The sequence below is a fragment of the Paramormyrops kingsleyae genome, chromosome 8 (genome assembly GCF_048594095.1).
Source record: "Paramormyrops kingsleyae isolate MSU_618 chromosome 8, PKINGS_0.4, whole genome shotgun sequence".
NCBI lineage: Eukaryota > Metazoa > Chordata > Actinopteri > Osteoglossiformes > Mormyridae > Paramormyrops > Paramormyrops kingsleyae.
In genome coordinates this window covers 14,308,345-14,331,246 of record NC_132804.1, presented here as the reverse complement: position 1 = coordinate 14,331,246, position 22,902 = coordinate 14,308,345, and the positions used below count along the sequence as shown (strand labels likewise).

Genomic DNA, 22,902 nt, shown 5'->3' with positions numbered 1-22,902 from the left:
TTGCTCACTTTGGGAAGGACCTGAACTGCCTAGAATATATCACAGAAATTCTGTAACTTAGAGACAATCCAATACCTCAAGGTTTGTCAAACTGGATTTCAAAGTGTAGCAGTACAGGAGGTCAAGCAGAATCCTTCAAGTGTCCACAATCTTTGTTTTAAGCATGCAATTGCCTTCCAAATTACCAGCTAAATCATAATTTCACTCCTTAAACAATAGGTCAGCCCTGGTGATTGACTGATCTTGAACTAAGCTTGATGGAGATTGGGCACCAATGTGCCATGCGTTCAGTTCACTTAGGGAGTGGCCATTATTGCTTTCTGCTTCTGTGTTTGTGTCACAATAAAGAAGGATTTTAATGGCATTTCAGGCATGAGCTCAGCCAGCCCTTGACAGCAGCCTGGTCACTTGACAAGCCTGTATGTATTGCTTTTCTGACATCAGCACAAATCTGCATTGCACAGTCTTAATGATTGTATTATATTTTCCTTCAAACTATTACAGATTTAAACACTAATGTAAAATATCTTCCTTTTCAATCATTATTTTTAATGCTAATGTTGCTCTTAGCAAAGGCTCCTGGTACAATTGAACACTCATGTTCTTTTGGATGGGGCCTTTTTCATAAAAAAATAAAATTAAATTAATTTTGAGTGCAAGATTTCCATACAAACCTGACTGACACTTCTTCATTTTGTTACCTGGAGAGGGAAAAACTGTTGGGGTTGCATTGTTTTTTTTTTATTTTTGAAGGTAAAACACACAATTGATCTTCTCTTCCACAGTGATGTGTATATATTTGTAAGCTAGTGTGGCCAAATCTCAATGAAACAGTTTGCAATATGTATAATCCTTTATTTGTGCACCATTACTCCTACAAATCATGTTGATGGTGTGTTCCAACACCACATACAGAGGGGAAGATCCCAGCAGCACCTATATCTGCATATGACATAAATGTTTATGATTATCAACAGTGCATTACGCACAGGGAAATTGGTCATATATTCACAGAATTTGCAATGTCACCCCTATGAAATGAATGTAAGACCAAAGGGCATATGCATCCCCAGCATTTCCATCAGTTTCTGAGCGCCTTCAGTTACATCTGGTCGGCGAACTGCCAGTTAATCTACACATCTCCACCCATCAGCCACTTGTATTTGCTGAACTCTACCTGTATCTGAATGCATGTGTCAGGCTATCCCATCTATTATGCCATAAGCTGATAAAAGTGCTTCTGTTTTGCATGTTTCATTGTTGTGTTTGAAGGGTCAGTCTCCTGCCTGGTGTCATTTCTATCTTTTCATGGGTATAACTTTGCATTCTATAATTTCTTAGGTGCTGTACTTCTCTATATTCTAGTATGAATACTTCCATACTCTCTGTACCAGCCATTAAGTTTGTGTGCTCTCCCCAGAGCCCTGGAAAGCTCCCTCTGGCATCCTGGCTCCTAACCCCATTCAGCTTGAGTGACAGCTCCAGATGGTGCCCACAGCCCCTCCTCTGGTCTGCTTCCCTCCCGACAGAGAGCCATATCTCCTGCATGCTCTATTCATAGACATTCCCAAGAAAAGCAGATGAGCCCTGGAAGCTAAACCAAGACATTTCAAACTAAATAAGGAGAACGGAGGGGGACAGCCCTGCCAACGTCAAGGCGTGACCCAGATCTTCTACCCATCAGAAGCCAATTGGATGCTCTTGGGGTGCAGTCAGAGGGGTATTTATAGACGGGATCAGGCCTAACAAGTCGGCCCACACTGAACAGCGGAAACACAGGCTATCCCACAGGTGTTATGATTAGATTCAAGGAAAAAGACAGGAAAAAACATTCATTAGATGCTTTTGTCTTGTTATGGTCATACCATAGTTGGAATAAACAATTTATGAAGAGTGGTCCTGGAAGGAGAGAGAGAAAGAGAGCAGAGGAGAAGTGAAAAACTTGACCCCACCAGCTTCCAAGGCATTTGATAAAAGAATTTGTAATGGAGGGATCTATGTATGAGCATAGTTACGCCATAAACAAGGAAAAAACAAAATCATATTTTCAGTTTGACTTAATATGATTGACTCAACATTAAATGTTTCAAAATATTGTAATGGATAGAGAGCATTTCAGAGAAAAATGCCTGAATAGCAACCAACCACCCATCCAAAAAAGGATAAGAAACTAATAAAGGAATAAAGGGAAACACCTAAATTACTGTCTCCCAAGCAAAAATGTGAAACTCGTCTGCAGACTTCTCACCATCTTTAAGAATGATGTGGTCTTGCTTAACTGACACTCGACAAAGACGATGCAACACAAATGGTTTATAGCAGTGGTTTCAAACTCCAGTCCTGGGGGGCCGGAGCCCTGCACATTTTTGGTTTTCCCCTCATTTAACACACCTGATTCAACTCCATGTGCTAATTACCACATAGCTCTTGAGCTGAATCACTTGTGATGGAACAGGGAAAGAACTAAGCTACACAGGGCTCCGGCCCCCCAGGACTGGAGTTTGAGACCCCTGGTTTATAGTCTTGCTACTGCACACTGAATAAGATGTCATCAGTCAACTGGAAAACAGGTGCATCAATCACCCACAAATTATGAAGACATTTAGCCCCTGATCACAATGAATACTAACAAAAGGCAACATTAGTTTCTTCAAAAGATCTGTCACTGCAGGCCTACTGCAGTCAACGATACACGAAACATGATCATTCTGTGGACCAAAACAAACATTAGCAAAAAGTTTAAGCTTGCAGTGAATGAACTGAAAGAGAAAGTGTGTATATTTGCAGGTTCAAGTCTCACTGAGGACGTCAGCCACTTATACAATCTACAAGAGTATTTAAAATGAATGTATTTCATGAAATATTAATCTTAATTGGCAAACATGTGACTGTTCAACACCAGTATAAGGGTGTTTGTAATAGTAAGCAATGAAGCAATTCCTGTGCCTAGAAATACCCACCCCCACCCCACTGCCACTGGTTACTGTATTTCACTATTTATTCACTTACACTATTGTATTTATTTTTACTGTTCTTTGCTGCTACATTAATTATTACCACCGATTACACACTCAGATACTATGTATATGTAGTCTTAAGTGTTAGGTCCCATTATCTTGTTCTGCCCGGTGTTTACAAATCCCATCATTCATTTCCTATCCATATGTGTGTGTATCTCATCATGTCATTGTATGATCTATAAAGCTCACTCAACTTCTCTTGTCTTGATTTGACTTGTACTACAGTAAAATCCCGTTAAAGTGGACTCACTTATAACGGAATATCGTCTATAACGGACGAGGTCCGCTGGTCCCGGCCGTGCGCCTTTAAGAACATGCAGAAAAAGCATCGGATATAGCGGACTCGCATTTAACGGAATTTCGCTTATAACGGACAAACAATTCAGTCCCCAGGGCCGCTTTTAGCTGTAGTTTTGTTCGGCTATAACGGACATGCAGGCTTCGCCTACAAGGCACGTGGCGTGCCAGTGATATCCAGCGCAGATACGTAGTCGGGATTATTAATAGTCACGCATCTGGTCAGGTAAAGCTGGATTCTACATGTACAATATAATAATCTATACCAAAAGTGTGTCTGCTGGGGTGTGGCATGAGTAAATGGTGTCCTGTAGTTGTGTTCTGGGCATACAGCAACTTATAACGGAATTTTACTGTAATAATACTGCAGGACAAAAACAACCTGGATCCGTTCTGGATGCCACTTACATTCCATTTTATTCATTTTTTAAGATATGTTGTTCAGGGCAAGAGAAACAAATTTAATGAAATTCCAGGGCTTTCATTTAACCAACAAGTCGGAAAGAAAAACACTGGTAATACTCATGTACAGGATCATGGGAACAGGTGGACATGCACCCCCTAATATTTAATTTGGAATTATAAATTATTGAGTTGTGACCTCCGCAATATCAAGCTCTCTCCTACACTGTTGCTGACATAAGTTCAAAGCATTGTTGTTAGCACACCAATTAATATAGTTTTACTCAGACTCTATAAGGCACGTCTCCACCGCCGGATGGTTAGTATCACTGGTCATTGTAACTCATTGTGACTATTGGTTTTCGGCCAATTCAGAGCTCTGCTTGGCCCAAAGCCAGCAGACACAGTGAGTCAAAGATCGCGGTGCCCTTATCAGGACTGTTCTTCACCTTCTCACAGCACCAGGGATTTCAAAGATTCGGTTTAGGGAAAAGTTTGGATGGAGTGACCAGGGTGACATCTGGTCTCTGCCGCATCTTGGAATTTGTGAAAAACCCAGGATTAAAAACAGAAAAAAGTGGAGGAACTCAGTACGTGATCATACATATTAGGAAAAATTAATGTTGCTTTAAAAACACGAACAAATCAATGGACCAAATTTACCCAGTGTTAACACAGACAGCAAAAAACCTATATAACTACACTTGTGGTCAATAGGTTGTCCGGACTCACTACTAAGGTAAAGAAATTTAGATTAAAGATTACAAATATAAAGCAAGATACATAGAAATGCTGAGAAATGAAAGGCACATGAAAAATGTTACGAGTTCCACAGTCAGTTGTGACTTGGCTTGCCTCGGCTTGGCTTTCCTGGTAAACATGTAACATTGAAGGTCATTTGATCACTTACTGATATTTTTTCAGGAAAAAAAGATCTAGTTCTTTGCTCATGGTGCTGCAACACACTTTGATTTAGGTACCTAAGTAGATGGTTAACCCACATAACCAAATCTATTACTTTTAACAGAACACCAAATTAAATAAATAAATCTATAATAAAAAACCAGTGGTGGAGGCCATAAACAGATTTTAGTTCATAGTCTCCACTGAAATACATGCAGTGTTGATGGCAAAATCAATGACAAGATACTGAATAGGAAAGTGTATGCTTTTAGATTCTAAATACTGTCCGTGGTCCTATCAGTAATCTTATAATTCATGTAAACATACTTTGTCTCTTACTTCACAAAATTCTGACAAGCTCAACATTTAAACAACACAGTTTCCGCACAAGTGCTTATCAACAGTTTCCCTCCAATTAACATATTGCATCAAAATAATAAACAATAAAATGATATAAACTCTAAATACCTATAAAGGCTAATAATGAGCACTGCAGTGGTGCCCTCTAGTGGCGCGAAAACTCAACTGAACAGAAGGAAGTTGCCAGACAATCTGAGAAAAGATAAATGTTAAAAACATGTTAATAACAAGAAACATGATACAATATTTAAACGTAACCAAAGAGCTTTTTAATGATTTCTATCGCACCATTCCTGTGTAAATGATGTCTTTTGAAGCTGTCAGATCCCCAGAGTGGTAAGAGAACCTGAGCTGCTGATCTTCTTGAACCTGTTAGCAGCCGCTATCGCTATGTAGTTCTTCTGCCAGGCCAAAAAGAAACACACACGGTGTAAGTCTGATAACCAGCGATGGGCGAAGTAACAGTTCAAATTCAATAGAGGGTTTATTGTGAAAGTAAAAGAATTTTATTTCCTCTGAGTAAGTAAAATGCCCACCTTCCAGAGCCTCCTGCTGATGTACTTCTTAAGCTGGACCTGCGATTTTAGGACAACATTGTTGTGCTTGGCTTTTTCGGTAATGTTGTTCAGCCAAGGGTGCTTCAGACACTGTGTTGCACTTAGACGCCCACTGCAACACAAATTTGTAACTTGCAACTAGCTGCTTTAATAAAATCTGTTTTTGCTAAATCTAGTCAGTTCCCAGTCACAGTGACCCTGAACTGAAGTAAGTATGGAAGATGGGTGGATGCTCATTTAGTCCTTGTACCAGTCCAAGATCAAAGTTTTTCTACTTCTGACCCTTGCAACTTAACATGCTTAACATAATTCCTGGTTATCTTACAAACCTCCTTTCTCGGATGAGCAGGTTGGAAACAAAATCTTTGGCTTCAGCTGAGACATGCTCAAAAGCATCTTCATCAAAGTACCAATTTATCATCAGGACATTGTTGAGGGTCTGGCTGTCATCATCACCCAAGAATGGGGACAGGCCACTCAGTCTGCAGGAAAGTAAGAAAGGGAACAGGACCTCGTGGCAAATCAATTTTTCACCTTTCTGTGAAAATTGAAGAACCCTTACAAAAGTCACTTGGTCCACACATATAGAGCTGTGACTACAATCGAACCCACAGTGCTGGAGGTGCCTGGAAACAGTGCTACCCGCTGAGCAGGCATCCAAAATTGCTGCACATTGGATTAAAAACCAAAAAAAATCATATATTTTAGTTATTTGGCTGAAGCTGTGTAAAGAAGTGCTTTCTCAGAAGAACATAAGAAATTTAACTTGTCAGTGTCTGTGGCAAAACGTTTTGAAAAGGTATTTACGCCACTGCAGAAACTGCATTTTGATCAAAAAGCCAGTCAGAATTCACCGTGATTTTAAGCCCTGATCAGAAATGCTGTATGTTCAATTCATTAAAACCAACTGTAAAGTTGTATAGCCGATGTGACATTGACTCACAGCATGTAGGTGACCACGCCAACCGTCCACATGTCAGTGGGGAAAGAGACAAAGTCAAAGTTAACGATCTCTGGAGCCAGAAACTCTGGCGTTCCGAACGACACACGCAGCTTTTCTCTAGGCTTGTACCTGATAAAGGAAAGTGTAGCAGAGGAAAGTGAAGAGAGCATGAGCAGAAATTAAGGAATGAAGACAGTCAAATGTTAACATCTAAATACCATGTGGAACATTGCACAGTTTAGCTGTTTGGTATAAATTTGATTTAAAATTTAAGGAATACTTCATATGGCTGAAATGGTTGTTTCAAAATTTTACGCTGATGGAGTGTATCTTCTAGGTGTGAAAGGAACATTCAAATTGGTCTTATATGGTCATTACAATATACAGATATGTGTTGATGCAGGGACCTTTTCCAGAATGTACATCTATGACAGAGACCCCCCCCCCCAACCTCCCACAAATACACTCACTGTGAACCATACAAAGAGGTTTATGACAACCTTGAAATTGAGACCATACCTCCTGGCCAGTCCGAAGTCAATGATCTTCACCTGGTGTCCAGTGCAACTCAAACAGAGAATGTTCTCAGGCTTTAAAGAAACAGAAACCAGTAATAGTGATTCATCATTGATTATTCTGTCCTACAAGATAGGTAAAGTGATGATGAAAGCTCACCTTAAGGTCCAGGTGTAGGACATACATCTGGTGCATGTATTGAATGCCCTGACAGATTTGTTTCACGTAGATCATAGCGTCAAGCTCAGTCAGAGGTGAGCTCTCATCCACAATCCTCTCAAAGAGCTCCCCCCCCTCTACGCTGTAGTCAAGGCCAAAAAGGGACATTACAGGAGACTCATGACTCTTGGTCCTGGCCTTCGTACTCACTCATAGGTGAAGAAGATGATGACAGTGATCTACTTACTATTCCAAAATCAACACCACTTCGTTCCTGGCTTCGTAAGCATCGTACAACTGGATGACATTGGGGTGGCTCAACTGGTTCATCACCTGTATCTCATTTAGTGCCGTCTCCTGGACACGCAACACACACAGCAGTCTAAAAGATGATCAGGTTGCTTATTTTACATAATACAAACCAACAATGCACTCTACACCTGGGACAAACGTAGAACTGAAAATGACATACAGATTTATGAGAGAATGAAATGATCTCCCTCAAACATAGAGGAAGCCAACAGATAGGATATGGGCATTAGTATTTCTATATATTTCTGTGCACTGTACAATTGTACTGCCCTGTTTGCTCTACTGTACTGTGTTTTTTCCATATGCTGTATTAACTCCATTTACCAGCATGCTTTGGGGTTCAATTGACGTCACTGTTGACCAATGATAATTGGAAAAGCCTAATGCCCGCGAAATCACGAGCATGTGGAGGGTGCTTACACCTGAAGAGAAATAATGATGGGGAGGAGAGTAAGGTGACGGGATTTTTATTTTCGGTTGTGGTTGGCAGCGCTGGTTTTGGTGGGGAAGGATGGAAGTTTTAAGCCCTGGAGTGCGACGGTCGAAGGGGTGTAAAGTGTGTGAGGAACTGTGGTAATTTTTTACTGCCGATAGCTAATTTAGCTAAGTTAGCTCGCATGAAGACTTACTGAATCGTTCACCGGGTTGGTTGGCTGGTCACCGCTAGCCCAGCTCCACCGCTAACGTTCCCGCTGTCTCGGAAAGCAATCGACATTTCAGCGGATATACTGTGTCGTCGGGACACAGCCAGCTGGCTGCGGATTTGGAGGTTGGCAGCATCTTGCTGGATGGACGGACCCACACTTAGACCGTTAGCCCTGGAGCATCTGCTGTGTCACTCTACGTTTCTACGATCCGATTCACCTGGCCTGGACGGTGGTTCATAGTGTTGGGCAGTATACCAGTTCATACCGGTTATTGTTATGATGTGAATTTCTCTTATACCGCAGTACCGGTTTAAATAGCTTACACAACGTTCGGAAAGTGGCGCAGCTGGAAACTGTTTAAGGGGGGACCTTTTTCACTGCTGTACCGCAAAAGATCAGAAACGGAAGATATAGCTGATGCTGGAGTTGAAAATAATGAAACACTGGGGTTGTCAAAAAATCGATTCTCAGATACTAATCGATATTAAAAATTAGTATCTGAGGCAACACTTTACTTGAAACAGTCTACATAAGAGTGACATGTAACTGTCATAAGAAAGACATGACACATGTCATGCACATTAATGACACATTATTGATGTTTATGACTGTTGTCATAATGTGTCATTCAGTTCCAAAATCCGAATGACACATTATGACAACAGTGTTTAGAGGGGATTTATGCTAATGCTTTGCTGGATAGTGGTTCTCAGGTCACAATTTTATACTGCAGCTTTTATAATACATATTTAAAGCATTTGCCACTGCAGCCAGTGAATCTAGAAATATGGCGTTTGAGCTCTCACAAATACCCATATGATGGATATTTGCCTGTTAGGCTCGAGTTCACTGAAGCAGTCACTGCTTTAGCTCTGGTGTGTCTTCTCAGACAAAGGAGGGGATAGCTATTTTGGTTGGCACAAACACTCACTTGGTGAGAAAGCTGATTCTTGTCAGGAACAGGCAGGAAACGGGTGTCTGAACATTCTGGCCACCCACCCTGTGTTGCAAGCGGTTCTTCAGTCTAATAAACAGACTTGCGTTTCACGGGATGACGTGTTTTAAAGCCTGGGCAGGAGTTGCAGCTTTCAGGCAGGCCTATGTTTCCTGGTGAACTGAATGACTTTTTGTCCTTGTAGATCAGCCTGTTTGTGCTGATGGTACGTCTGTCCCTGAGCTTGAGGTTCGACCCGAAGTTCATCCTGTCTCTGCTTTGTCTAGCCGACATATTTTGGTCACTGTGAGGAATGTTTCTTCTAGGGAGGTTGTTGTAAAGAGAGGTAGTCCCCTTGCTCACATCTTACCAGTAAACATGGTGCCACAGGTTCCGACCACCACTTCTGAGATTAGCCCACTTTCCTCTTCTTCTTTTGACTTTGGCATTTCTCCTATGCCAGAGGATGCAAAGCTCTGCAAAGGAAGGAAGTGTTTTCTTGTACTGAGTGGGATGTGGGCTGTTTGAAGAACACTCAACATGATATCAGGTTAAATGACTCGCACCCTTTTCGGGAGAGATCTCGTCATTTAGCTCCTGCTGATCTGGAAGATGTGCGGCAACATTTGCTGGAACTCCAGAAAAACAGCATAATTTCAGAGTCTAGGATTCTGTATGCCTCACCCATTGTGGTGGTGCGTAAGAAGTCTAGTAAAGTCAGGATGTGTTAATTATCGAACGCTTAACCAGTGGACCACCCCTGAACAATACACTGTTTCCAGAACTGAGGACGCCCTCCATTGCCTCTCTGGTAGCAAGTGGTTCTCAGTCCTGGACTTGAGAAGTGACTACTATCAGATTCCCATGAGTGAGCTTGATAAAGAAAAAAACCACATTCATGTGTCCATTAGGGTTCTATCAGTTTGAGCGGATGCCTCAGGGAATCTATGGTGCCCCTGCCACATTTCAGAGAGTCATGGAGTGGACGGTTGGGGACATGAATTTTCCAGAGGTTCTAGTGTACCTAGGTGACTTAATCATGTTTGGGCGTACTTTAGAGGAACACGAGGAACAGCTCCTTAAGGTCTTGGACAGATTGAGAGATGAAGGTCTCAGGGTCTCATTAGATAAGTGTGAACTTGGCAGGATGTCTGTGAACTATGTTAGACACATAGTTTCACAGGACGGCATAGCCACTAACCCATCTAAAATTCAGGCTGTTGTGTTTTAGCCTCAACCTTAGTCGGTAACTGAGCTGCGTTCATTTCTGGGTTTTTGTGGCTATTACCGTCATTTTGTGAGGGGTTTTTCCATGCTGTACTGACCATTGAATGAGTTGCTGCAAGGCTTCCAACTGCATGTCAGGAAACAGTCCTCACCCTGATGACATGAAACCTTTTTGGCCCTCAGAGCCTTTTGGTCCCAGATGGAATGACCACTGTGAGTCTGCTTTTCAGGAGCTTAAGTGGATGTTAACTCAGGCTCCGGTGCTTGCTTTTTCAGACCCCCAAGCCTGGATGGTCTATGTGGTGTTCTGTATCAAGAGCATGTTGAAGGGTTGCGTCCTGTGGCGTTCATTAGTCGCAGCCAATCCCCTTCAGAGAGGAATTATCCAGCTCACAAGTTGGAGTTTCTAGCTTTGAAGTGGGCCATCGTGGATCGGCTTCATGACTATCTTTATAGGACCACCCTTGAAGTCAGGATTGACAACAGCCCACTGACTTATATAACTCAGTCTGTAAAACTGGATGCCACTGGTCATCGATGGCTGTCTGCTTTGTCCACCTATAATTTTAGCTTGAAGTATAGACCTGGGCAACGGAACGTGAGACGCCCTCACAACAGTCTGTCCCCTGATGATGAGTGGCAAGAGATTCTAGCCCCAGGTGTCTGAGCTATTTGTCAGGTTGTGTCCACCCAGAGAGCAGGTTGTCCCTCTTTTCCATGTTTTGTAGCCATGAGTCGGCTGTTCCTAAAGCATACTGTCAAGTCACTACAGTAGAGCTACCTATTTTCAGTACTAATGAGCTTCAAGAGGCCCAGAGGAGCGATCCTTGTATAGAGGAGGTCTGGCAGGCTGATACGCTGAGGAATTCTGCTAGTAGCATCCAGACTAAGCATCCTGACATGAAGGTCCTAAAAAAAGAGTGTGCAAAGCTCTCCATTGATGAAATGTTGTTGTACAGGACAGTTAAGCAAGGTGATCAGCGGGTTAGGCAACTGGTCCTCCCTCAGCGGTTCCACAACCTTGTTCTAAAGCTGCTGCATGAGACATCAGCCACTTAGGGTTCGATAAGTCATATGGTTTGGTTCGTGGCAGGTTTTATTGGCCTCGCATGAAGCTTGATGTCAAGAAGTATTGCAAAACTTGTGAGCGCTGTATCAAGTGGAAAACACTGCCTCAGAGAGCTGCTCCTTTGTCGCATATCCAGAGTTCTGGTCCCATGGATCTGGTATGCACTGATTTTCTTTCGATTGAGCCAGACTCTCAAAATGTCGGTAATGTGTTGGTTGTGACAGAGCACTTTACTTGTTATGCACAAGCCTTTCCCACTAGGGACCAGACTGCTGTCACAGTGGCCAAGACTTTGTGGGAGAAATACTTCATTCATTATGGTCTGCCCACCCGCATTCACTCTGACCAGGGTAGGAACTTTGAAAGTTGGTTAGTGACTGAGATGCTGACCATGTTGGGGGTAAAGAAGACAAGAACATCTCCTTACCACCCTCAGGGTGACCTACAACCTGAGAGGATCAACAGGACTTTGTTGGACATGTTGGGCACCCTTGAGACCCATGAGAAGTCTAAGTGGAGTCAGCACATAGCGCATTTGGTTCACGCTTATTATTGCACCCCTAATGAGGCTACTGGGTACTCGTCCTATTTTCTTATGTTTGGTCAGGAGGCTCAGCTCCCCATTGATGTCTGTTTTGGTGTTTAAGCAGATAACTTGTCGCCCTCATAACATCTGAAGCATGTGGAAAGGATGAAGCAAGAGTTGCAGGTCAGTTGCTTATCAGTTAGCTCTTGCCTTGGCTGACAACCTTAACCAAGAGCAATAAGGTGCGGTATGATCAGAAGGTCCGGTATCACGGTGTTAGTCCTGGGGATCTAGGGATCTTAGCTTAGAGGGGAAGCAAAAACTGGCTGACAGATGGGGCTCTTGTCCTTACATAGTAGATGTGTACCGTTTGAAGCCTGTTGATGGTAATGGACCAGTCAAGGTCATGCATCATAACCACATCTTGCCTCTGGGACAGGAGGTTAGGTTAGGTCCTGTGGTTGATACCAATCCAGCTTCATGCTCATGGGCTGTGAGGCATAGGAGGGCCAAGGAGAGGTGTAGAGCTGTTGAGACAGAGGTGCCTCCTGTAGTTCCTAGGCAGTGTAACTCCTCTGATTCAGAGTCTGAGTTTGGCTGTTATATTGAGGATGCAGTACACAAAGGATGAGGAAGGAGAGCATGGGAAGTCCTCGACATACCGGCTTCATCTTGATCTGCTTCAGCACCTCCTTAAAAGGGCCAGTGGAGGACAGCAGGCTCTGGAGCGCCCTCTGCTGGAAAATATTGTTGGCACAGTAGTTGATGTACGGCTGGTAGAAGTTTGCCTCGTGGTCGTGTATGATGTCTCTGATGTCACGGATCAAAGGGTTTTCATGGTGCTGTTTCTCCAGGTCATCAAAAAACAGTGACTTGCAGCCTGGATGTCTTAGATATTCGAAAAGAGATGGTGATGCTCTGTCGCTGTCATGGTGTTATGCAGCTCCTTGCTGGCCCTGAAGTGACGTACCAGGATGTTCAGGCTGTGCAGGTATGAGTATTCAGATGTGATGATTTCAAATATGGCCACCTGTCGCTTCCTCTCTGATGCCAATATATTCAGGAAAATACCAGTTTCTTTCACCTGTGGCAGTCGGCCCCAGATAATATGGGCAGGCCTGTAGCTCTGGACCACGATGCTACGGTCTGGTTCTCCTTCCTCACCCTGCCCATGCAGAGCAAGTTGTAACCACTTTTTCAATGGGTGATAGTAACCCAGCATCGGGCTGGGCGATAATTTGAAGTTATATCATGATATACGATATATATCACGATACCTGACATTTAATTACCAAATATTAATTAAAACCAAAGTTTAATACAGTAAATGCTTTATTTTAAACAATACATAACATAGCTATAACATAGCAAACTCTAAATATGTAAATAAATAAACTGGGCAACTGCAACAAGCAATGTATTAATTTCTCTAGAGATGCTAAGAACACAAGCCTGTCAACAGCTTCTGGCTTGATTGATGCCTGGTGGCATGTAACTACATTCCCACTGGTACTAAATACCCTTTCCGATGGGGAACTGGTTGTAGGCACACACAGATACTTTTGTGCCAAATTTTTGAGGTTTGGGAATATTTCCTTGTGGACCTTCCACCATTGCAAGGGATTTGTTTCACTGTAAGCTTGTGTTGTAGTCAAGACCGCCTAAACCGAGACCAAGACATTGCCGAGACCGGAGGGCATCAAGACCAAGACACTGCCGAGACTTGAGGGTACCAAGACCAAGACCAAGACACACTAAGGCAAGACCAAGACTGGTCGAGACCAAGACCGAAAACAGACTAGAATCGACATCACATTACCCAGATCAACTGTAGAGAAAAAAGGTATTGTTGTAAAGTGTCATTACTCGTTAAATCAAATTCATGTTATCTTTTCAATTATATTGTCCATATGTCCATATGTCTCTCATTTAATATCTCCCAGATTTGTCATAGTTACGAGACCTGATGGAAAATAATATTCTCAGCAATCCTCTCCTATAACCATTTTATCAGACCTCGTCAAGGGAAAGAGATGTACCAGAAAGATGTTCATATTAAGTCTCTTATACCAGGGACAGAGGCCTCGGGTAAGCTATGAATACAGCTATGTAATGATCCTTTGCTTTGAATTGAAGAGAATGGAGAGAATGAGCCTCCAGATTGACTTGCACCTCCAAGACCGTGCTTTGTAATCAATGTAAAATACCTAATTTATTTGGATTATAACTATGCTATAGACTTCGCGGACATTTTCTGACATTTCTTTGCCGATGTATGATACGATGTGTATGATGTGTGTGGACTGTGAAGCACTGGCAGTGTCCATGAAGAAAATGTATAAAATGTAACATTTTTGAAATGGATGCATCTGACTGGTTGCATTTGAATTGAGGCGCGTAATAAATAATGATACTGTTCTGTGAGGATGTGCAGTTTTCTCTTTTTTTCCCCATCCCATCGAGACCGCTATGTCCGAGACCAAGACAAGACCGAGACCAAATAGAGTCGAGACCAAGACAAGACCGAGACCACAAAAAATTGGTCTCGAGGCCGGTCTCGAGACCAAGACCTACTACAACACTACTGTAAGCATCAACAGATTGCAAGTAGGCAGACAACTCTGCTTTCATTTGCTCTCTGAGTGGTGGTGTGGCATTTTTTAAATTAGTTTCTGTGAGACAGGGGAAGAACAATGTATGTGTGCGTGTTAGTTTCCTTTACTCACGAACCACTGTCCAGGCCAGGTGAATCGGATCGTAGAAACGCAGAGTGACGCAGCAGATGCTCCTGGGCTAACGGTCTAACTGTGAGTCCGTCCATCCAGCAAGATGATGCCAACCTCCAAATCCACAGCCGGCTGGCTGTGTCTCGACGACACAGTAGATCCGCTGAAATGTCGATTGCTTTCCGAGACAGCGGGAACACAGCCAACCAACACGGTGAACGATTCAGCAAGTCCTCACACAAGCTAACTTAGCTACCACAGGAATCACACTGGAGTTCCTTATACACTTTACACCCCTTCGACCACCCTTCCTCACCAAAACCAGCGCTGCCAACCACAACCAAAAAAAAAAAAACCATCACCTTACTCTCCTCTCCTCAACCGTCGTTATTTCTCTTCAGGCGTAAGCCCCCTCCACGCGCTTGCGATTTCGCGGGCAATAGACATTGCCAAATATCATTGGTCAACAATGACATCAATTGAACCTCAAAGCATGCTGGTAAATGGAGTTAATACAGCATATGAAAAGAAAAAAAAACACAGTACAGTACAACAAACAGGGCAGTACAATTGTACAGTACACAGGAATATATAGAAATACTAATGCCCATATTCTAGAGGTCCCTACAATTATAATGCAGCACTGCAAATATATTATATGCATTTGTGAGTTCCCAAAACTGTGACACTACAATATGAATAAAGAAACCTGAATGTAAGAACAGGACACACACCTTCTCTTTAGCATTCCGTGCTGTTATGATCTTTGCCGCCAGCTTCAATCCAGATGTTTTTTCACTGCACATGTGCACTCTGCCAAAGCGCCCACTGAAGCAGAAATGACAGCAGCACTGTCAAATGGGTGCTTTGCCATGCTATGGTACAGCCACACATGGGCAGCTGTACCTTAGAAAGTCACTCTCTTCTCCCTGTGGATAGTCACTTCCCTCTATGCTAAACATAAGCTGTTTATCTTTTTTGATTTTATATCTGTATATATTAGAAATGCATCTAATATCAGCCTGCACCCCAACAAGTTTCTTTTGGATGATACTGTTTTATATTGTGCTATAATTATTATAAATAAATTACTATGTATTAGTCTGAACCTTGCAGATCTTTTGTAACAATATACTAATGTTAAGAGAATTGATAGGATACTAGTCTTGTCACACTATTGATATTTGTCCTTATTACGTCATGATATAACGAACATGCAAAATCCATTGCATGTAAACTTTTATTTATAGCATGTAATTATATAATTACCCTTGATAGATCACTATAATATAGTATAATCAGTCTACATTAGTATCCCATTAGAAATTCTGCACTGGCGAACTGGTGAATGTGGAATACCTCATCATTACAGTAGTGATTCCCAACCCAGTCCTCAGGGACCTACAGACAGTCTACATTTTTGCTCCCTCCCAGTTCTCTGCCAGATGGACTGTCTGCGGGTCCCCAAAGACCAAATTAGGACACATTGCTTTATAGTAATCAGTGTATTGCATCAATATTGACAAAGATGTGCATCATGGGATCACTACCAAAGTGCTGATTATAAATGAATCCTTGCTAATGTAGTTCTGCTAAATGATGGAGTAATTGATAAGGGTTAGTGTCAGCACTGTAGCTCTCACTATCACAAGGGGATCAGCACTCCATGGGGTCATAACTTACCCCCCCAGAAGAGATTGGGTGTTGATGGTAAAGGACTCGGCGGGTTGGCTGGGCCTCAGAGATACAATGCGATGAGGGAAAGGGGCAGGAAGCGGAGGGTCGTCGTCTAGGACAAGGAGACGGCATCAGCATTAGCTTCGTGCTGTCTATGTTTACAGCACCAGGAGGCAGGTATAGATTCTGTCTGTTCTGAACAAGCTGCAGTCTACTCTGACACTGTGCCACGATGTATCCCTCTTTAGTATCAATGTCTGTCACAGTTCAAATCAATCTGTAAAGATTTTGGCCCTAACTGAGAGAGAGATAGCCCAGAGAGCACTGTCAGACAAGATATTTTGATGCAGCTTTCTGTGGGACAAAATCATCACATCTTAGGTACACAAGTCCATTTATTTATTCGTTTTTTGATAGCCCACTGGGACAGAGTACGAAATTAAAAGTATTTCATGTTTGCAGTACTGTCTATACTAGATCTAATAAATTGTGAAATGAAAATCTAAGGCCGAGATATTGACAGAAAAATTAAAGATACTTTTAATATCTATCGAATCATATCATATCTAATTTCATTTCATTTAATTTAATTAATTTTATGTTTATTTATTTACTTGCATTATTTTATTTTATATGGATGCTATGCTGTGAGACTAGTTAGTACTGCAGCAACAAATAGTTTTAATCAGGTTTGGTGACCTTGAAGTTAGTGCTCTAGTTAGGGTTCCAGATTGTAGTGGAAAGATTAGTAAATCCAGGAGGCTTCAGCCTTGTTTTTGCTCGTCACAGTGTTGGAGTAGCTGCACCTGTGCCACGGTGGGAGCACTTTCACTTATCACATTATTATTTGCACATGCTTGGGCGATTTTCTAATTTGAGGTGTCGAGCGCCCTCAGAAAGCTTTGATCCAGAAGGTTTTCCAGCAGTACAATGCTGGCTTTGCGCCTCCTCGGGATTCCAGCGGGATCAGCATAAGACCCGTCTCCCATTTCGATGGTGAGGCCATAAGGTGACATAGGCTTCACTGGGACAAGGCCAAGGTGCTGCCCTTCTGAGACCCCCCCTCCCCCGGAGAACAGTCTGGGAGGGGCAGGATGCTTTGCATCCTACGAGGATTATATGGTCAAATTCTCAACCGATGCATTTTGGACTTCGTTCCTGAGGTGTCCACTGGCTGATTGATTTCCCTTAAGAGGAAAATGAATGTTTATTAGTCAGTCATTATTTTAGTTTTATTTGCCACGGTCTTATCCACCTTATTTTCAGGGGGACTTTGGTCATAGAATATTTGTGTAGAACATCTGTGTACCCATTCCTGGCTGCTATTTCTCTGCTCGTCTGCCCGTGAAATTTGTAGGTTAGATGCTAAATTGGGCTGAGATTTACTGGAGATCTGTGACTTTGTTATGGATTCTAGAACAAGTTTTATTACGTGCGCTGAACGAAGAAGAATCCTAGAGCAAGACTGTCGCGACCATAGACTGCTTACCCGAGGTGAATGTGGGTGTTCGGCATTTTATGACCTGCACCCACCACCAAACAGTGACAAACACCTTTGATTAAAAGCCCTGAACTTAAAGAAACTCCCCACCATCACTTTTTTTCTTTTCATTTTGTTGACAAAAGACAGAGGAACCAGCCCCAGAATAGTTAAGGTACCTTAACTTAGAGAGCTAGTGAAAGGAAGCTATTGTGGTATTAATATGGTTAATATGGGGCTGTTTTGTTTGATCATCTGACAAAGTATTTTAACTGTGTCAGTTATCATTTCCTTTGATTTTGATAGGTCATGGCTTATGTTTCCTGCTGCTAAAGTGATGACATCACTTTGTAATCATGCTTACGATACAGAATCCTTGTACTGACATGTACTCCTGCATTTTTATGCATTTATCTACACAGCCATATTGTATCAATCAGACTATACTGACCATTGCCCTGTTGGGTCTAAACCGGTTATGTATCTGCTGTATGTACGGGAACCTGTGGCATCCAGAGACAAATTCCCTATATGTGCGAACACACTTGGCAAAATAAACCTAATTTTGATTATGATGTCGAATGTAGAGGAAATTTCCAGTAGACCAAAGGCAACAAATCAAAATGTAATCACACAATCAAAACGAAGTATGCGCACGTTGTAATGGGCACATAATCTGTGTTGTGATTTAACCTTAGTTTCTGCTCAGTTTACAGTTTAGATTTTTGCCTGTAGCAATACAAACTGCTCACAATAAAAATGGACACAAATAAAAGTAAGGTAGCTCCGAATTCCAAAATAAGGTGAATAATAATAAATGGTAACACTTCACATTAACTGCACCGTCAACATGCATTCATAGGACATTCATAAGTAGCATATAAGCGTACCTTAACATCCTGATAAGCCTTAACTACTTAATAAACATTAATAACAAACATTATATGATTATATAATTATAATGTTTACGATCATATAATATTTATCAATGTATATTTATGCTGTTAAGATTAGAACTTACACTAACGTGCTGCTTATGAATTGTTCTATGAATGCATTATGAAGGTGCACTGAATGTTCTATGAAGGCGTTATGAAGGTGCACTGAATGTTCTATGAATGCATTATGAAGGTGCACTGAATGTTCTATGAAGGCATTATGAAGGTGCACTGAATGTTCTATGAATGCATTATGAAGGTGCACTGAATGTTCTATGAATGCATTATGAAGGTGCACTGAATGTTCTATGAATGCATTATGAAGGTGCACTGAATGTTCTATGAAGGCATTATGAAGGTGCACTGAATGTTCTATGAAGGCATTATGAAGGCATTACGAAGATGCAGTTAATGTAAAGCGATAATGCCAGGAGAAATGAAGTGATCAGAACACCTGAGCAGCCTTCCCTCAGCCATGGTGCTGCACATAGGCGTAACGTCAGAGAGTAGGGCAGCTCTCAGGGAGACTCAGCTGTTCAGACACATTTGTCTACAGCACGGAACGCACGGATCTCTGTACCTATCACCTTGCAGCAGGTCTGTGGTGGTGCCTTTGGTCTGGGAGGGGCTGCGGGTGCTGGGCTGATTTCAATCTGTATGCTGGAGGCCGCTGAGTGTTTCCTCTGTGCTGATCCTGGAGCTGAATTGCCTGCCTTTGCCAGCTGGCTGGGAGAAGCTTCTGAACTCTGCAGCCTGTTAGGTCAGTATAATGTACTGTAATGTAAAATACATTTAAACTGTGGCATAACAAACTATAAGAATAAAAGAAGTATAACGACACCATTTTTTTCATGAAAAGTGCTATAATGATGATAATAATAACAACAATAGGAATAATTAAAAAAAGGAAGTTTATGAACAAACTCTATGTTGGCTTCAAAACATTTTGTAATTCTGGGGAACTTAAAGTGGAGTATATAAACAGTGATTAATGTTCCCATTAAAGTCAATGAGTTAAATCTGATTGGCTGTTGCAGGCTCTGCCCACTTTTTCGAACCTTGAACCACAGACACCTATTGACCAGCTGTGCAAATTTGGGGACACAGCCATCAAAAGTGACAGTTTTAGCTCCCATTGACTTTGAATAGATGAAATTTGATTGGCTGGAGGAGAGGATCTGGGTTCAAGGACGTCCACCACATGTGGTCAGTAGCTTTATTGTGACCCCATGACTGTTTGATTCAAGTTTGGTGAGATTAGCTTCAAAGCTTTAAGAGTGGCAGCAGTTTGAAAATCCTCCCAGTAGAAGTGAAGGGAAAAAATGGGGCCTTTTAACAGGATGTCCCGATAAAATGGTGGGTGGGATAGCATAGAGAAGCACAAGCACACCCCACCACTATGGAATGAAGAAGGGTGGAAAGTTTGATGATTGGACTCCTAAAGCTGTAGGAAGAGAAGCGTATAGAAAATTTGGGGCGGAGAAGAAAACAAACAGGATTTTTGTTGGATTTTTCAAGATAACATAATAATAATAATAATAATAATGTAGCAGATTTAAGTCCATCATTAGTAAAATATCAATGTTTTTGGTATTAAAACATATTTTCTTGCTATATAAAAAAGGTCATTGATGACTGGTTAGAATTATGCCAGTTTGTATTGCTCTCACCGAATGTTAGGCATGTGCTTTTTACAGGAGCATAACAAGCAGTTTTGGGAGCAGAGGATGTCTTTGACTAAGAGTATACATTAAAACCTGAGTGAAGCCACAGTGACTATAAATGAGACTGACAGAGCTGGGGGGCCGATTTTTATAGATGTGTGTGTAAAGAGCAGTGCTCACAGAGATTGGAGATAAGGTGAGCCAAGGTCATGTGTAATAGTCTCAGTAAAATCAATAAATAACATTGAACACCCGAATAATAACGGAATATTCACATTAACCACTAAATGTTCTAACAGGCCCTGACAACCTTTCTGATCTGTTGTGGAATTCCCCAATCAGGCAATGAGTTAATGACATCCTCTGCCTTTTATGTAACAACTTGCATTGTTACATACAGCAAAGCCTTTGACAGTTAACATATCAATTCCGTTCCTCAGTTCCAGTAAGTCTTTCCTGGTGACCCCCCTGCTACTGTCCAGACTCACAGGGAATTTCGCACTTTACCTCTGCAGCGACACTGGGCAGCTGCTGACATGCCGGAGCGTAGAGCCTTCGTCCGTCGCTTTGGGAACTGTCAGTAGCGACTTCTCCGCGAGCTCGTCTGGCGTTTTCGATTTCTCGGGTTCAGGAATTGTCACCAGCGACGCGTTTGGCAAGGAGGCCTTCCTGCTGGCCTTGGGCTCTGTCAGCACACTGCCAGATGTCTCCTTAGCCGCGGCGCACGCTGCTTGTCGCTGCTCTCCCTGACTAGCGCTGCCCGGCTCTTTTCCATCTCCCTGTCTGCCTCCAGCCTCCTTCCCCTCTCTGAGCCCCAGCTTTGTCTGAGGTAAGGATTTCCTCCTTCTCCCGCTCCTGTCACACTCTGTCCTCACGGATCCTTCCTGCACTTTGGGGACATTGACTCTGGGTGACTGTGCTGAGGGTGCAAGTTCTGTTCGGTTTGTCTTGAATACCCTCTGACCCTTGTTATCTGCCTTTCCCTCTTCATCTATCTGCTGTGTTGGTGCACCTATGATGCAAGATCAAAGAACAAAATCTAATTTCAGTAAGAAATTTCGATAAAGATTTTCTACAATGATAAAGTCCATGTTTTTTTAGATTCCAGCGACCCACTTTCACAAGAAATAAACGTTTATTTCCCACCTCTTTTGGCAGGTGGCTGGGTATCCCGTAGTGTTACGCTCTGACTTCTGTTTCCCAAATTAAATAGCGCCTCCTGTAGAATGGGTAGAGAAATTACAGAAGAAATTTCCAGTAGACCAAAGGCAACCAATCAAAATGTAATGACACACCATCAAAACGAAAGCAAGGCTGAAGAATGAAATGCTAAGGGGCGGTGAGGAACCGGCGAATGTGAGCAAACTGTAAGGGTATGTAAGTAGTGGAAGAAAGCAAAAAACAGAAGAGCACTGCAGAAAGGAATGTACTTTACAAAAGATATTTAACCAAAGTCTGCTCAGCATTTAGTTCTGCAAAATAAGTTACCAAACAACACAATTGGATAAATTCTTTTTATACCAACCAAACATATTTTTTAGATGCTCTAACATACAGTTTTACACTTCACAAATTTAATAAATAACAGGTTAAAAATACTCCCTATTCTCTGTAGTACAACAGTGGGATGCCCTTTTCAATATCAAGAAAAACAAACACAAGCACCTTTCTTTCTGCAGTGGGTAACCCCAGCGGCACTCTGAGGGAGGATGAGGTCCTGTTTGGCAGCTCCTTCTCAGGTGCAGGCTGGGTCCCTGGCTTGTTGGCCCCCTCACGGCCAGTTGGCAGCCTCAGTTTCTCAGGCACAACCGACACAGGCCCCTGTAAGAGCGCGTGCATGGCCAGCACCAGCCGCTCCAGGGCCTCCAGGCGCCGAGCCTGCTCCTCCTGCTGCTGGGCGTGCCACTGGCAGGCACCGCACTGCGCGCACACTGCACGCGACAGCAGCTGCTCCAGTGCCCGGCTCAGGGTGTCCACCTTCTCCTCCAGCGCTGTCATCTCCATACTGCTGCTGGAAGGTCTTCTCTCTGATCCCATAGCATGCCGCTCGGACATATACTGACTAACAGCCACGATACCTAAAGTGACAGCAGTAATTCTTAACTCCACCCCCCCACCCCCCCACCTCACTCACAAATACGCAACACCCAGGTTAACATGGCAGGACAAAGAGAGCAGCTCGGCCCCACTGAACACGTGTCGAGCATGACTCCCCGAGGCCCAGGGACATCCAGCATTATGGAAAAGGCTGATGGGTTGGTACAGCCTGTCAGATGCCAGCACTATCTCCATCAACTGTATGCACAGCTCCAAATATAGGGGCCAGCAGAAATGACCGGGGCAGGGGGTGTTGTTAGCAGGCTTTGATAACAGAGGTATGTGAGGAAGGCCAAATGAATGTCATGCCTGCTTGGAAGAGGAGGGGACAGATAGTTTTTTCCATTCCTCTCCATTGAACGCACAGACAAAAACACTCCTGTGTTTGGATGGAGGACGTAGGAGCTAGGATTTTACCACTAAGGGGGGGGGGGGGGGGTTGGCATTT

At 42.7% G+C, this 22,902-nt stretch overlaps 1 protein-coding gene across 2 annotated transcripts; it reads right to left on the bottom strand.

Annotated features, from left to right (window-relative positions):
• Nucleotides 1-3,708: 3,708 nt before the first annotated feature.
• On the bottom strand, nt 3,709-22,491 carry mylk2 (myosin light chain kinase 2). Of its 2 annotated transcripts, XR_002837195.2 has the most exons (15): nt 22,023-22,491; nt 21,504-21,576; nt 20,865-21,369; nt 19,274-19,446; nt 16,282-16,387; nt 15,333-15,426; nt 7,405-7,514; nt 7,158-7,299; nt 7,002-7,072; nt 6,483-6,611; nt 5,869-6,021; nt 5,519-5,651; nt 5,271-5,383; nt 5,091-5,174; nt 3,709-4,255 (listed from the first exon to the last, which is right to left on the bottom strand). XR_002837195.2 is itself a non-coding variant. In XM_023804034.2 (14 exons), exons 1-13 carry the CDS (start codon nt 22,410-22,412, stop codon nt 5,303-5,305), a joined length of 2,160 nt encoding a protein of 719 aa, XP_023659802.1. In that variant the 5' UTR covers nt 22,413-22,491; the 3' UTR covers nt 3,709-5,174; nt 5,271-5,302. The 2 variants fall into 2 exon arrangements, 1 of the variants encoding a protein (XP_023659802.1); XM_023804034.2 differs by having other exon boundaries at nt 3,709-5,174.
• Nucleotides 22,492-22,902: the final 411 nt, after the last annotated feature.

What these genes read in the sequence shown, in the direction of transcription:
- mylk2 (XM_023804034.2), bottom strand. Translation starts at nt 22,412, where the DNA reads ATGTCCGAGCGGCATGCTATGGGATCAGAGAGAAGACCTTCCAGCAGC. An exon ending in TCCTACACCTGGACCTTAAG is followed by an intron (nt 7,073 to 7,157) that starts GTGAGCTTTCAT and finishes GTTTCTTTAAAG; the next exon opens with CCTGAGAACATTCTCTGTTT. An exon ending in CTGCTCATCCGAGAAAGGAG is followed by an intron (nt 5,652 to 5,868) that starts GTTTGTAAGATA and finishes TTTGTGTTGCAG; the next exon opens with TGGGCGTCTAAGTGCAACAC.